The following is a 12064-nucleotide window of genomic DNA, read 5'->3' on the forward strand; positions in this document are numbered from 1 at the left end:
CTAAAAATCGTCTCAACTCTACCCGATTCAGTCTGTACTTCTTATGACTACATTTTAACAAAAAATTAGCTACTTGTGTGATCTTAGAACATGGCAGGTTCTACGTCATTTACATCCAGTTTTAAAGAAATCAAGATGTTGCTAATTGAAACAAAGATTCTACATCAGGAAAATCTAGAATCTTCAAAGGAATAACATAGCTCTGTAATTAACACATGATGAGCTATTTTTTAAGCTCAGTAGCTCAAATTTTAATTGGGGCGGTGCGGGTGGTGGGGGAGAGACATACACAAACGCACACATCAATAATGCAGAATAGAACAGTAGGTGTCAAAAATAAATGGATAGACGAAGAGTTCATCTGGAAAACTGTGAACAAGAAACAAAGAAGAGTCAGGAAAGCTTGAGGGGCCAGGAGAATTCTGAACAGAGTCCTAAGGGCCTAACAACAGACAGAATAAGGGCAGGAAGCAACGACAAAAGCAGAAAGACAGTGCAGCCGTCTGTAAATGCTCATGGCCTGCTTTCTCACTGCTGGTGGGGAAACCAGCCCAGCTACACAGTAAGCGAGTGAGTCCAGAAAGCTTCACTAAGACCAGATTTGAGGACCAGCACCCCACTCCAGTACTCTTGCCTGGAAAATCCCATGGACGGAGGAGCCTGGTAGGCTGCAGTCCATGGGGTCGCTAAGAGTCGGACACGACTGAGCGACTTCACTTTCACTTTTCCCTTTCATGCATTGGAGAAGGAAATGGCAACCCACTCCAGTGCTCTTGCCTGGAGAATCCCAGGGACGGGGGAGCCTGGTGGGCTGCCATCTATGGGATCGCACAGAGTCGGACACGACTAAAGCGACTTAGCAGCAGCAGCAGCAGCAGCACGTCACCTTTGGAACTGTATACCCTCTGCAGTGGAAGAGTCAACACAACTGTTTGCAATGGACAGGTATTCACTCAAAGTCATTTTTTGAAAATCTCTGAAGATAGCTGTGGTGAACAGAATAACGGTCCTCCCCAAGATGACCTGGACCACGAATATGTTCCTTTATACGGCAAAGGGGCTTTTCTGGTATGACTTAGGGAGATTAACCTCAATTCTCCAAACGGGCCCAATTTACTTACTTAGGTCTTCAAAAGCAGAGAAGGAGGAGATCCCTTCCCAGCTATGGTCAGAGGGAGATATAACTACAGACAGATGGCCAAAGAGATGCAGTGCTGATGCTCTGAAGATGGATGTTACTGTTTAGTCCCTCAGCCATGTCTGACTCTTTACGACCCCATGGACTAAAGCCCGCCAGGCTCCTCTGTCCATGGGATTTCCCAGCAAGAATACTGGAGCGGGTTGCCATTCCCTTCTCCAGATCTTCCCAACCCAGGGATCAAACCTGAGTCTCCTGCATTGGCAGGCAGATTCTTTACCACTGAGCCATGAAGTCCCTAAGATGGATATGCTTAGTCACTCAGTCATGTCCAACTCTTTGCAACCCCATGGTCTGTAACCCACCAGGCTCCTCTGTCCATGGGATTCTCCAGGCAAGAATACTGGAGTGGGTTGCCATCCAAGAAATTCAGGCAGCCTCTAGGAGGCTGGGAAATGCAAGAAAGGAGTCTCCTCTGGAACCTCCTGGAATGTTCTAAAGAGGAAGGCTGCTGGCCAACACCATGATGTGGATGAGACCCTCATCAGACCTCTGCCCTACAGAACGTCATGTAAGAGCTTCATGTGGTCGTAAGCCACGGCATTTGTGCGATTTGTTGTAGAAGCAAGAGGAAACTGGCGCAGTAGTATAGCAGATGGTGACAACCCTTCCTGGAGGAAGACAGAGCAGAAGCCAGGGGAGAACAGTGGGGGTGGGGTGGCGGGAGCTCCCCGCCAGTCTCCCATGAGTCCTGGGCCTTGCCCCTCTACAGGCGACACCGATTCGCAAGATCAGGTGATCTGAATGCTTGCAGGGCACTGACTGGCCATAAAAATGGTGCCAGCTCGAGTCCACTCTCTCCCTCCCTCTTCCCAATCTATCGAACCCCAACAGAGCTAGGATGGAAATGTCCCTGCAAGTCACAACGTGGGAACAAAATCAAGATAAAAATGAGAGGCGACTCATTCCTACATTCCATAGAGAATCTCAGGCCACAGGAGGCTGAAACTTATCCAAATTCTATCCCCAAACCCAGGACTACTGTCACTATGGCTTTCTGTGAGGCTGGGGAGTCTAGGAGTCACAAAGCTAGTGATTTTGTAGTCTTATAAGAATCCAAACAGCATAGCACCATTTCCTTCATATACACTCTTTTTTTCCATTTCACTTTCAGTTCAGTTCAGTCGCTTAGTTGTGTCTGATTCTTTGTGACCCCACGGACTGCAGCACGCTAGGCTTCCCTGTCCATCACCAACTCCCGAAGCTTGTTCAAACTCATGTCCATCGAGTCGGTGATGCCATCCAACCATCTCATCTTCTGTCGTCCCCTTCTCCTCCTGCCTTCAATCTTTCCCAGCATCAGGGTCTTTTCCAACCAGTCAGCTCTTCACATCAGGAGGCCAAAGTATTGGAGTTTCAGCTTCAACATCAGTCCTTCCAATGAATATTCAGGACTGATCTCCTTTAGGATGGACTGGTCTGATCTCCTTGCTGTCCAACGGACTCTCAAGAGTCTTCTCCAATACAACAGTTCAAAAGCATCAATTCTTTGGCACTCAGCTTTCTTTATAGTCCAACTCTCACATCCATACATGACTACTGGAAAAACCATAGCTTTGACTGACGGACCTTCATTGGCAAAGTAATGTCTCTGCTTTCTAATATGTTGTCTAGGTTTGTCAAAGATTTTCTTCCAAGGAACAAGCGTCTTTCAATTTCATGGTTGCAGTCACCATCTTCAGTGATTTTGGAGCTTCATTTTAGTTTCACTTTATAGTTCACTAAATTATTCATCCTTTGAAGATTTTTTAAAAATTCGCCTCTGGAATCTAAATGGAAATCCATCAGTAAAGGCCAACTTATCAAATATCATCTCAAAGTTGATAGGGTTGACACATCACCTTTGGCCTCATGGCATGAGCCAGAAGACCCGTTTCAAGACTGCCTACCCCAATCTTTTAAAAGTTATTTGTAATAAACATTCATTGGAGATACAAGTAGCAAAAAATTTACAATAAACATTATTTCTATGACTCTGTAAGTTTAATAACTTCTGGTCTCTCCCAGTGTTTGAATCCTGGCCAGTTAACTGGGTTAAGAGAAGCTGTGTTTCATTAAACACAAGAGCAACAACCCAAAACTTCCAGCTTCAGCCCATGCACTTAGGGGACACAAGATCTACGTGCTGACCACCCCACCCCTTCCCTAAGCATTTCTCCTTGTAGCGATGAGCCTGTAATAATGCAAGTAGGAATCTGATTTAAGTTCCTCTCCAAAATTCTCAGAAAATACTGCTACTTCTGAGTGATGGAGTTCTAAATAGAAACAGGCCAAAACATCAGATTTTGCAAAACCTTAAATCAGGCCTGAACTTTACACGTTTGATTCCCTTCTAAGAAAACAGTCCGCAAGGTACTTGTCAGAACAAGGAGCCAGACTGCCTAGATTTGAATCCCAGCTCTCTCTTACTGGGAATATAACTTTGGTAACTTACTTAGGTTCTGCACCTGTGTCCTCATCTAGAAAATGGGAACAACAATTCATATTCTTCATAGCACTGTTGTGAGAAATCAGTGAGTTCATAAATGCAAGTTTCTTGGAACAATGCATGGGGCACTACTTGCTGTTATTAATGTGACGGTATCTCTTTCCCATTCAATCAATCAACAGAAACAGCAGACACTGAAATATTTTTTACCAGTAAGTACTCTCCACATGAAATGAGGGAACTCTGAAGAGTGAAAGACATTGAGGTGAGAGTTGAAAAAAAACAAAAAAGAAGAACCCTAAAGCAACAGTGTTTCCTCTCTGTGGTTAAGCAGCACAAGTACAGACGGGAAATGTTACTTCACAAACAGGATGGCTTCCAGCTACGTGTGTTATATTATATTCCTTTTAAAAGCTCATTATCTTCACTTGTTGTTTTAGCCCTAAAGGCACAGCAACCCTAGCACAGCTGTTCCTGGGGCTTTCCATTACTCTGCACTTGAGCAGTCAACATGCAAGAAGCCTCACAAAGAGGCTTACCATATGCAGAGGCAAGGAAGGTGCCCAGCACACTCAGGGGACACAGACCTCATGAGTTCACTTAGTGTACCTTGTTCACTGAAGGGAGGGCAGAATCACTCTTGAGTGTCACTTAATTATCTCTTACACCTTAGTTAACAAAGCTGTATTACCAACACATGGTCTAGAGAAACAGCGCACTTAGTCGCTCAGTCGTGTATGACTCTCTGTGATCCTACAGACTCTAGCCAGCCAGGCTCCTTTGTCCATGGGATTTTTTCGGGCAAGAACACTGGAGTGGGTTGCCATTTCCTTCTCCAGGGGATCTTCCCAACCCAGGGACAGAACACGCATCTCCTGAGTCTCCTACATTGCAGGTGGGCTCTTTACCCATTGAGCCAGCGGGGAAGCCCAAGATTTCCATAGAGAAACAGTACTGCACCCTGAAAAAAGAACCACTCAGGGTACAAGGAATGTCAGCGAGCGGTCACATTTGTAAAATGCACAACCTGAAAACTAGCCTCAGGGCCCTGCCCAAATCTGAGCCTCATGCTCTGTCACTTCATCATAAAGACGGAGGTGAAGTGCGGCCGCCGGAGCTTCCAGCTCTGGCCGCTGGCTGCTGATGCCGGGCTGGGGCAGGGTGAGGACCCTCCGCAGGTGGCAGGGCACTAAGCTATTCACAGAGATCAGGTCTTCCGCACAGCTGTTCCAAACCCACACACTTCACCTGTTCTGATCAGCGCTGGTGGACAGGTGAGGAACTGCAGGAAGGCTGGAGCAGGTGTATCCCAGGTAAGCACAAGACTTCATCCACTCAGGAGCTGCCTCCCAGCACTCACCAGCTCCTCTCTCTGCGAGCTGCCATGGACCCCTCCTGCCCAGCACGCCCTCTGCAGCAACCCGCCTGCCTCCAGCACCAGGACTGCCCTCGGCCCCAGGCCCTCCTCCCTGCCCCTGCCTCACCCACGCTTCCCAGGAGGTTCCCCTGGCAGAGGGGTCTCTGTGCTGACTCCCATGCTGCAGAAGACAGTGTTATTAAGCGTCTACTCAGGACCCCCGAATACTCTGACACTTTCTTCCTCCAGTGCTGTGTTTAAAACCCACATGTAACATTCCTGCACTGGCTACACCACCTTCTGCCCCTTCGCCCAGCAAGTCCACCAACTCTTGCCTCCCCCCACTCCCTGAGGACTCGAGCCACTGGCTTCGGCGTCGCTCTCTACCTGGCTCTCATCCTACGGTCACCAAATGCTGTGGTCCCTGCGTCGTCCATCATTCCTCAATAGCCTCCGACAGCTTTCCTTTAGCATCCTACCCCCTGGGAATCAGGCCTGGGTCCCTCCACTCCACAAACCCTCTGCCCCGGGAGGTCAAAGCCAAGTGCCCTGCACAGACGCCTGTCACTCATCAATCTTCCTCCACTTCAGTGAGTCTCAGCTCTTCTAATCCCCTCGACCTTCCTCTCCCATCTGCATTGCAGTGACCAGCTGGTGTCGACACTGGGCTATACCACCCCATTGGTCCTGCTGCTGCTGCTGCTAAATCACTTCAGTCGTGTCCAACTCCATGTGACCCCATAGATGGCAGCCCACCAGGCTCCCCCGTTCCTGGGATTCTCCAGGCAAGAACACTGGAGTGGGTTGTCATTTCCTTCTCTAATGCATGAAAGTGAAAAGTGAAAGTGAAGTCGCTCAGTTGTGTCCATCTCTTCGCCACCCCATGGACTGCAGCCCACCAGGCTTCTCCGTCCATGGGATTTTCCAGGCAAGAGTACTGGAGTGGGGTGCTATCGCCTATTCCGCCACTGGTCCTAATCAATAGCTAACTCTCTCCTCCTATATCATTTGACCTTCAAGAGTGGACCAACACAACAGCCTCTGTTCTTCAATTCAACATCTAAAATGTGCTTCTTGGTATCTGGTCACATGACACCTCCTAAGCTGGGCTGGTTGGCCTTCCATATGGACCTGTGTGTGTGTGTGTGTGTGTGTGTGTGCATGCTCAGACACGTCCAACTCTACGTGACCCCATGGACTGTAGTCCTCCAGGCTCCTCTGCCCACGGAATTTCCAGGCAAGAATACTGGAGCGGGTTGCCATCTCCTACTCCAAGGAATCTTCCCAGCTCAGGGACTGAATCCTCATCTCTTGTGTCTCCTGCATTGACAGATGGATTCTTCACCACTGAGCCACCTGGAAAGTCCCCATGGACCCGTGACCCTCGGGAATGACCTGCATCACACAATCGTCTCTCCACTCTGCAATCCCCATCACTCCTCGGTCTATCTAACTCTCTGGGGGGGAGGGGCAAGACTGGGCCTTTCACTTTTGTATCCACACAGCCTGCCACAAGACATGGTGCATGGTGGCCACTAAACACTTTTAAATCAAGGAATATCACCAAACATGTGCCTCGGACGTTATACAAAAGGGCAGACAAGTTGAAAAGCCAATCCTGATGATAATAATAATCTTTAAAAAATGAACAAAATCATTTTAGAGAAGGAACAAAATCATTTTAGTACTTTTTCTCTTTGGTATAGGATACAAAGAACAAACATGATTTCAAAACTAACTGATTTTCAACTGCCTACAATTCATTTAAATAAGACAATTTCCTATAAAATCTCAATCAATCATGCGAGAAGGAGAAGTAGAGAGAAAAATAAAGAAGTTAGAACAAATCCCCTGCCTTGAGTTTGAAGACAAAAAAGGTGAGGACTGATTGTCCCATTAGATCCAGAAGATAAAGATGGTGGATATTTCAGGCAAGAGGTAACAAATACCTGATACAATAAAAGAAAACCAGGAAAAACCACCTGGGAACCAAAATAAAGGTCCCTCCTTTCCAAATTTAGGTTCACAGACAAAACTCGAGCCTCTTAAATGCAACATATGCATTTTCCACCCTCTGCTCCATTAAAAAACAAAACAAAACAAAAAAAAAAACAAACAGGAAAAAAAAGACTAAAATTGGCATTGTTTCTCAGCACAGAAATGTTTTACCTGCATGAGCTTGGTGTCATGTCCAGTGTAGACAACTATGCCAAAGCCCCATTGAGTGTTTCTAAGCTGTGTGCCTCTCAGTAAGATCTGGTCCGGCCCAAGGGCAACGGGGCTAAAAACAAGAAACAATATTTATATTCAATGAGAGTACAAAAAAAACGAGCATGAGCTTCCCCCTTAAACAAAAACCCGCAATAAATGAAGTGTTTCCTTTAGTCAAATTCAGACTACTTCACTGGGACACGGGGGCCATAAAGGTTACCACTGGCTTAATCTACCCCAAAAGAGACCCACACAGAAAGGCTGACCTCATCCATTCATCAACACAGAAAAGGTTTCTTTTTTTTTTTTTCTTTAAAACATTAAGAGGAAATATTGTCTCATAACTCTATTGCTGCTGCTGCTAAGTCGCTTCAGTCATGTCCGACTCTGTGCGACCCCATAGACGGCAGCTCACCAGGCTCCCCCGTCCCTGGGATCCTCTAGGCAAGAACACTGGAGTGGGTTGCCATTTCCTTCTCCAATGCATGAAAGTGAAAAGTGAAAGTGAAGTCACTCAGTCGTATCTGACTCTTAGCGACCCAATGGACTGGAGCCTACCAGGTTCCTCCATCCATGGGCTTTTCCAGGCAAGAGTACTGGAGTGGGGTGCCATTGCCTTCTCCGTATAACTCTATTAGGAAACTCGGTATCCAAAAACGAACATGCTAAGATAACCAGAAGTTTATTCATTTGGGAAAGTCAGTTTATAGATTATAGGGCAAAAAAAAACCACACCAAAGCTATAATATCAGATCTGTTAAAGATGACTTCATTAAATAAAAGCCTGAGTGAGAATTTAGAAATTTTAAAAGATAGTCTACAGAATTGCTCTGCGGACTGCATGAGACCAAGAGAGCTGTCACACTTAAGAGTTGTCAGAGTTATCTTAGGTTGATTCCTATGGCTGGGTCCTTTTCCTTTGGGTATGTTCAAATGTGAAGGTGGGGAGCGCTAGTAAGAGGCATGGTGATGAAAGATGAGCAGAAGAGAGACACTGCACCCCAACGTAATGACAAAAAATGACTCAAATGATAAAGCAAATGCCAAGAGGACAAGGATGACATAATACAGACAACAGGGCCATGAACATTCTAATGGGAGGACAGTTGTCCTTTCATTTAACTTGCTAAAAGCATAGACTACTTAGAAGCAAGCAAAAAGATAAATAAAAAGGATGTTTCCGTAATAACTGTTAGCCTTTATACACTTCAGACACCTCTCTTCTGCTTTTCTGCACAACTCTATGCACTCGAAACCAACGAGGCTTCTACCTGATGGTTAATACACAGAGACAGACACACCAGGTGAGTTTTGTGAACCTCATTTCAGACCCTTGTGACATTTCCTTGCCAAAAATCAGGTCTTTCCTTAAATTTCAGGGAAGGCTTAAATTGATTTAAAATGGTGTTTCAAAAAAAGCTCAACATGGAGAAATCTGTTTTAAAACATTATGAAACCAGAAGATAAACTGATATTTCCCAAAGCTCCTACATATAATTCTTAAGTCACATGAAGGATTAAAATAAAAACCACCAAGACAAGAGGAAGTGGTACCTTTTCCCATCCAAGTTCAAGTTCCCGGTGAAGTCGTAGAGGTGGCGATTGGGCCCTTCGCACTCTATGGTCCCAGACAACTTCATCAGCACCTCCCTCGTCTGCATGTCCGCAGTGTGACTCAAACCCTAAAACGTTCAACCCCAAGAGGAAACTGAACACAACCTTCCAGGCTTAGGAACAACACTCAGCACCCCTACTGTTAACCCAAAGGGAAGACTAAATCGACTAAAATGGAATAGTTTTGGGGGACGGGGGTCCTCAAACGTATCAACCCCTTAGGATGGGTCATAGGTGGCTTTGGCCCCAGCAACCGAATAGAAAAGGTTCAAAAAAATTCAACAAAGCAGAAAGTCAAGACTCTACTACTATGCTGACACATCCTGTCCAACTCTTTGAGACCCCATAGACGGCAGCACACCAGGCTGCCCTGTCCTTCACTGTCTCCTAGAGTTTGCTCAAACTCATGTCCATTGATCGGTGATGCTACCCAACCATCTCATCCTCTGTCGTCCCCTTTTCTTCCTGCCTTCAATCTTTCCCAGCATCAAGGTCTTTTCCACTGAGTCAGCTTTTCGCGTCAGGTGGCCAAGTACTGGAGCTTCCGTATGATAATCAGCACACCAAAACACCTTACAGAAAGCATCCTTCATTAGCGGTATCCTGACATGACCATAAACACAGCATAAAGGACCCCTTTAATACACTGTGATGTGTAATGCCCTGTAACTCTTCTCTAAAGAGAAAAATAAAATGTCTAAGCCAAATATCTAACACAGAAATGAAAACTATGTGGACAGAATCATCAAATTCCTCTTGGTACCGCAGAAAACTGAAGTGTCAAAATGAATCATTGTTAGTTGAAACTTAAAACTTTTCTAGTAAAGACTAATCTCCATTCAAGAATTAAAATATATGGTAAGAATAACTTTATTTAAGGCATGGACATTTTGTACACTGGAAATCTAATGTACTACTCCTAGAATGAGAATCTCCATGAAAACAACAAAGTCCAGTGAGGCACCCAGAGCCCATCTGGATCCTCTGTCCACTGCATGAGCAGCCCACTGCCTCTCCCAGAATCCCTTTCCAGCCACCCGAACATGTGGAGAGTCCAGTGAGATATAAGCCAAGACATGGCTCCCTGTGTGGCCTGCGCTCTAATGAAGCCCACTTTTTCTAATTTTGTCATCACTCCCAAGGAATCCCTCTCCTAACCGTGCTCTTCCCACGGATCCTATCAGGGTGAAGGCATAACCTTTTGTGACTGAACGTTTTGTTCGCTCTGGAAACAGCACCGACGGTTAACCTGTAGGAAGCGCCTTTACAATCTGGGCTCCGTGTCGATGCAAGTGGTAAAGGGCCACGTTACCTGACGTATTTTAAGGTTCGTCTCCCCGTCCAGATTGGCTGTTTCAACGTAACACATTGCCTGAGGTTCACTAAGGAGAGAGAAAACAAAACAGCCAAGTTGAGTAAGGTCCACTCCAGCACGTCACGGCTGACAGAGCCTCCACCACGGAAACTCTGCTGGCGGACCCTCACAGGGGTGTCAGACTCGACCGCCGCAGGAGCAGCGACTGACCGGGCAGACAGACGGGCACTCTAGTCCAGTGATCCGCCCGCAAGGCCGCACACGACGGCACCTGACCCCACGTGGGCAGAAGCAACAGAGGAGGAACAGAAGGGGACAGGCACGCGATGGGAAGTATACAAGATGTCCCAGCTTAGACCGGCCCAGTGGGCTCAGGGACCCTGAAAGTCGGAGGCCGGCTTGCTCTTGACCACAAGAACTGCCTGCCCACAAGAGCCGCACTCGCGGCTTCTGAACGAGATCACGGCTGGAGGAGCTGAGAAACCAAGGCAGGGGATTGCAGGCCTTTTCCTTCTACAGTTTTTACTGTGTCTACCAGCAAATTTTTACTCAAAACACCTAGTTTCAAGGACAGAGAATTCAAAGAAGAAACATAAGCATGGCAGAGACTACACCCCGAGTTCAGATATTCAGATCTGGGCAGCAGAGTTTGGGGTTAAGAGAACAGATTTTACGACCAGCAGCCAAGTACGGTCTCCTGGCACTGCCCTTCCTGGGGGTGTGACCTCGGTCAGCTGTCCCATCTCTCTGCATCCTATGATTTCTCATGGACCAAGTAGGGATGTCTAGGGTTGCTGGGAAGGTTAGATGGGCTAACGTGCTCAGCAGGTGGCTTGGCACAAACACCAGCAAGCACAGGGGTGAAGTGACGTCTGCTCAGACACGCTGCCTTCAAACCAGGCTTTCTGAGGGTCACATCCAATCCTCATAACCCAAACCATCAAGTGATCAACCTTTTACTATTTCTGAGTTTCTTGGTTACTGGTCATTAGGGACAAACATGAGACCTGCCCCAGCGTATACAGTGCTTTTCCTGCTCTACAGGGCTGGGGTGCTTTTATTAAGCTTCTTATCTCAAGGAGAAAATTCGTGCTAAGACTTAAAATCTGACAAAATGAGTGATCCGGTCCCATAAAAGAAAGTCTGTCTGTGCTCAAATTACACACACCCAGTGTGACAGCTGATTCCCAGCAGCACATCGATACAGCATCTAGTTTAACCTTGAGCTCAAGTTCAAGTGTATTCTTATCCTGATTTGGGCTTTTCTTCTCTGATAGATGTTTTTGTGTCATCCAGGGGAAAGTCAAGGACTCAGATGTCTATCACTTATGCCCCTTGGTGATGACATCTCCGTGACACAAATTACCTAGAAAACAAGGCAACGATGCTTGGACAGAAAGGGGGCAAAATATGGGCCATCTGCAAGTCACATGGACACTGAGAAATGCCTGTGGTCTCTGAACCTCCAGTGAACGGAGGCCTGGATTCTGGGGAAGGCTGCTGGGCTAGACCCTCCATCAGAGCTGGTCCTCAAGTTTCAGAGACTCTGTGACCTCGATGCTACTCAACACATCACTCCACTGCTCTGAAATGTTTCCCTACCAATGAGGAATAGCCCAGAACAGCCACGAGATGAAAACGAATCAAAAAACAGAAAAGTTCAGGAAAAAGTACAATGTGAAGGCAGGACAACGCAAAGGGGTAAAAGGAGGAGAGTGGGAGGGGGTGGTGACCCGGAGATGGACAGAAGGTGACCGGAGTCCTCTCCAGGCACCAGGGGACACTCTACTGTTCTCAACACCGACTTCAAAGCCATGCCCACAAGCCCACCTGACCTGGAGGAGAGCAGGACCACATCTGCTGGAAGGTACTGCCCGTTGACGACTTTGACGATGTCTCCCACAGCCACCTAGAACCCGGGGACAAGGACACAGACCCATG

The 12064-nt window shown here is 46.8% G+C and overlaps 1 protein-coding gene across 2 annotated transcripts in view; it reads right to left on the reverse strand.

Moving 5' to 3' along the window:
* Positions 1–12064, reverse strand: part of LOC138446887 (phospholipid-transporting ATPase IB) — a 480129-nt gene that overhangs the window by 364403 nt on the left and 103662 nt on the right. For both annotated transcript variants that reach the window (XM_069602276.1, XM_069602277.1), the window contains exons 7-10: positions 11959–12032; positions 10121–10190; positions 8749–8876; positions 7153–7264 (exon numbers count right to left, since the gene is read on the reverse strand). In XM_069602276.1, the coding sequence (XP_069458377.1) occupies positions 7153–7264; positions 8749–8876; positions 10121–10190; positions 11959–12032 (384 nt within the window). The remainder of the gene's footprint in view (positions 1–7152; positions 7265–8748; positions 8877–10120; positions 10191–11958; positions 12033–12064) is intronic.

Source organism: Ovis canadensis, chromosome 10, assembly GCF_042477335.2.
Source record: "Ovis canadensis isolate MfBH-ARS-UI-01 breed Bighorn chromosome 10, ARS-UI_OviCan_v2, whole genome shotgun sequence".
NCBI classification, from domain to species: domain Eukaryota; kingdom Metazoa; phylum Chordata; class Mammalia; order Artiodactyla; family Bovidae; genus Ovis; species Ovis canadensis.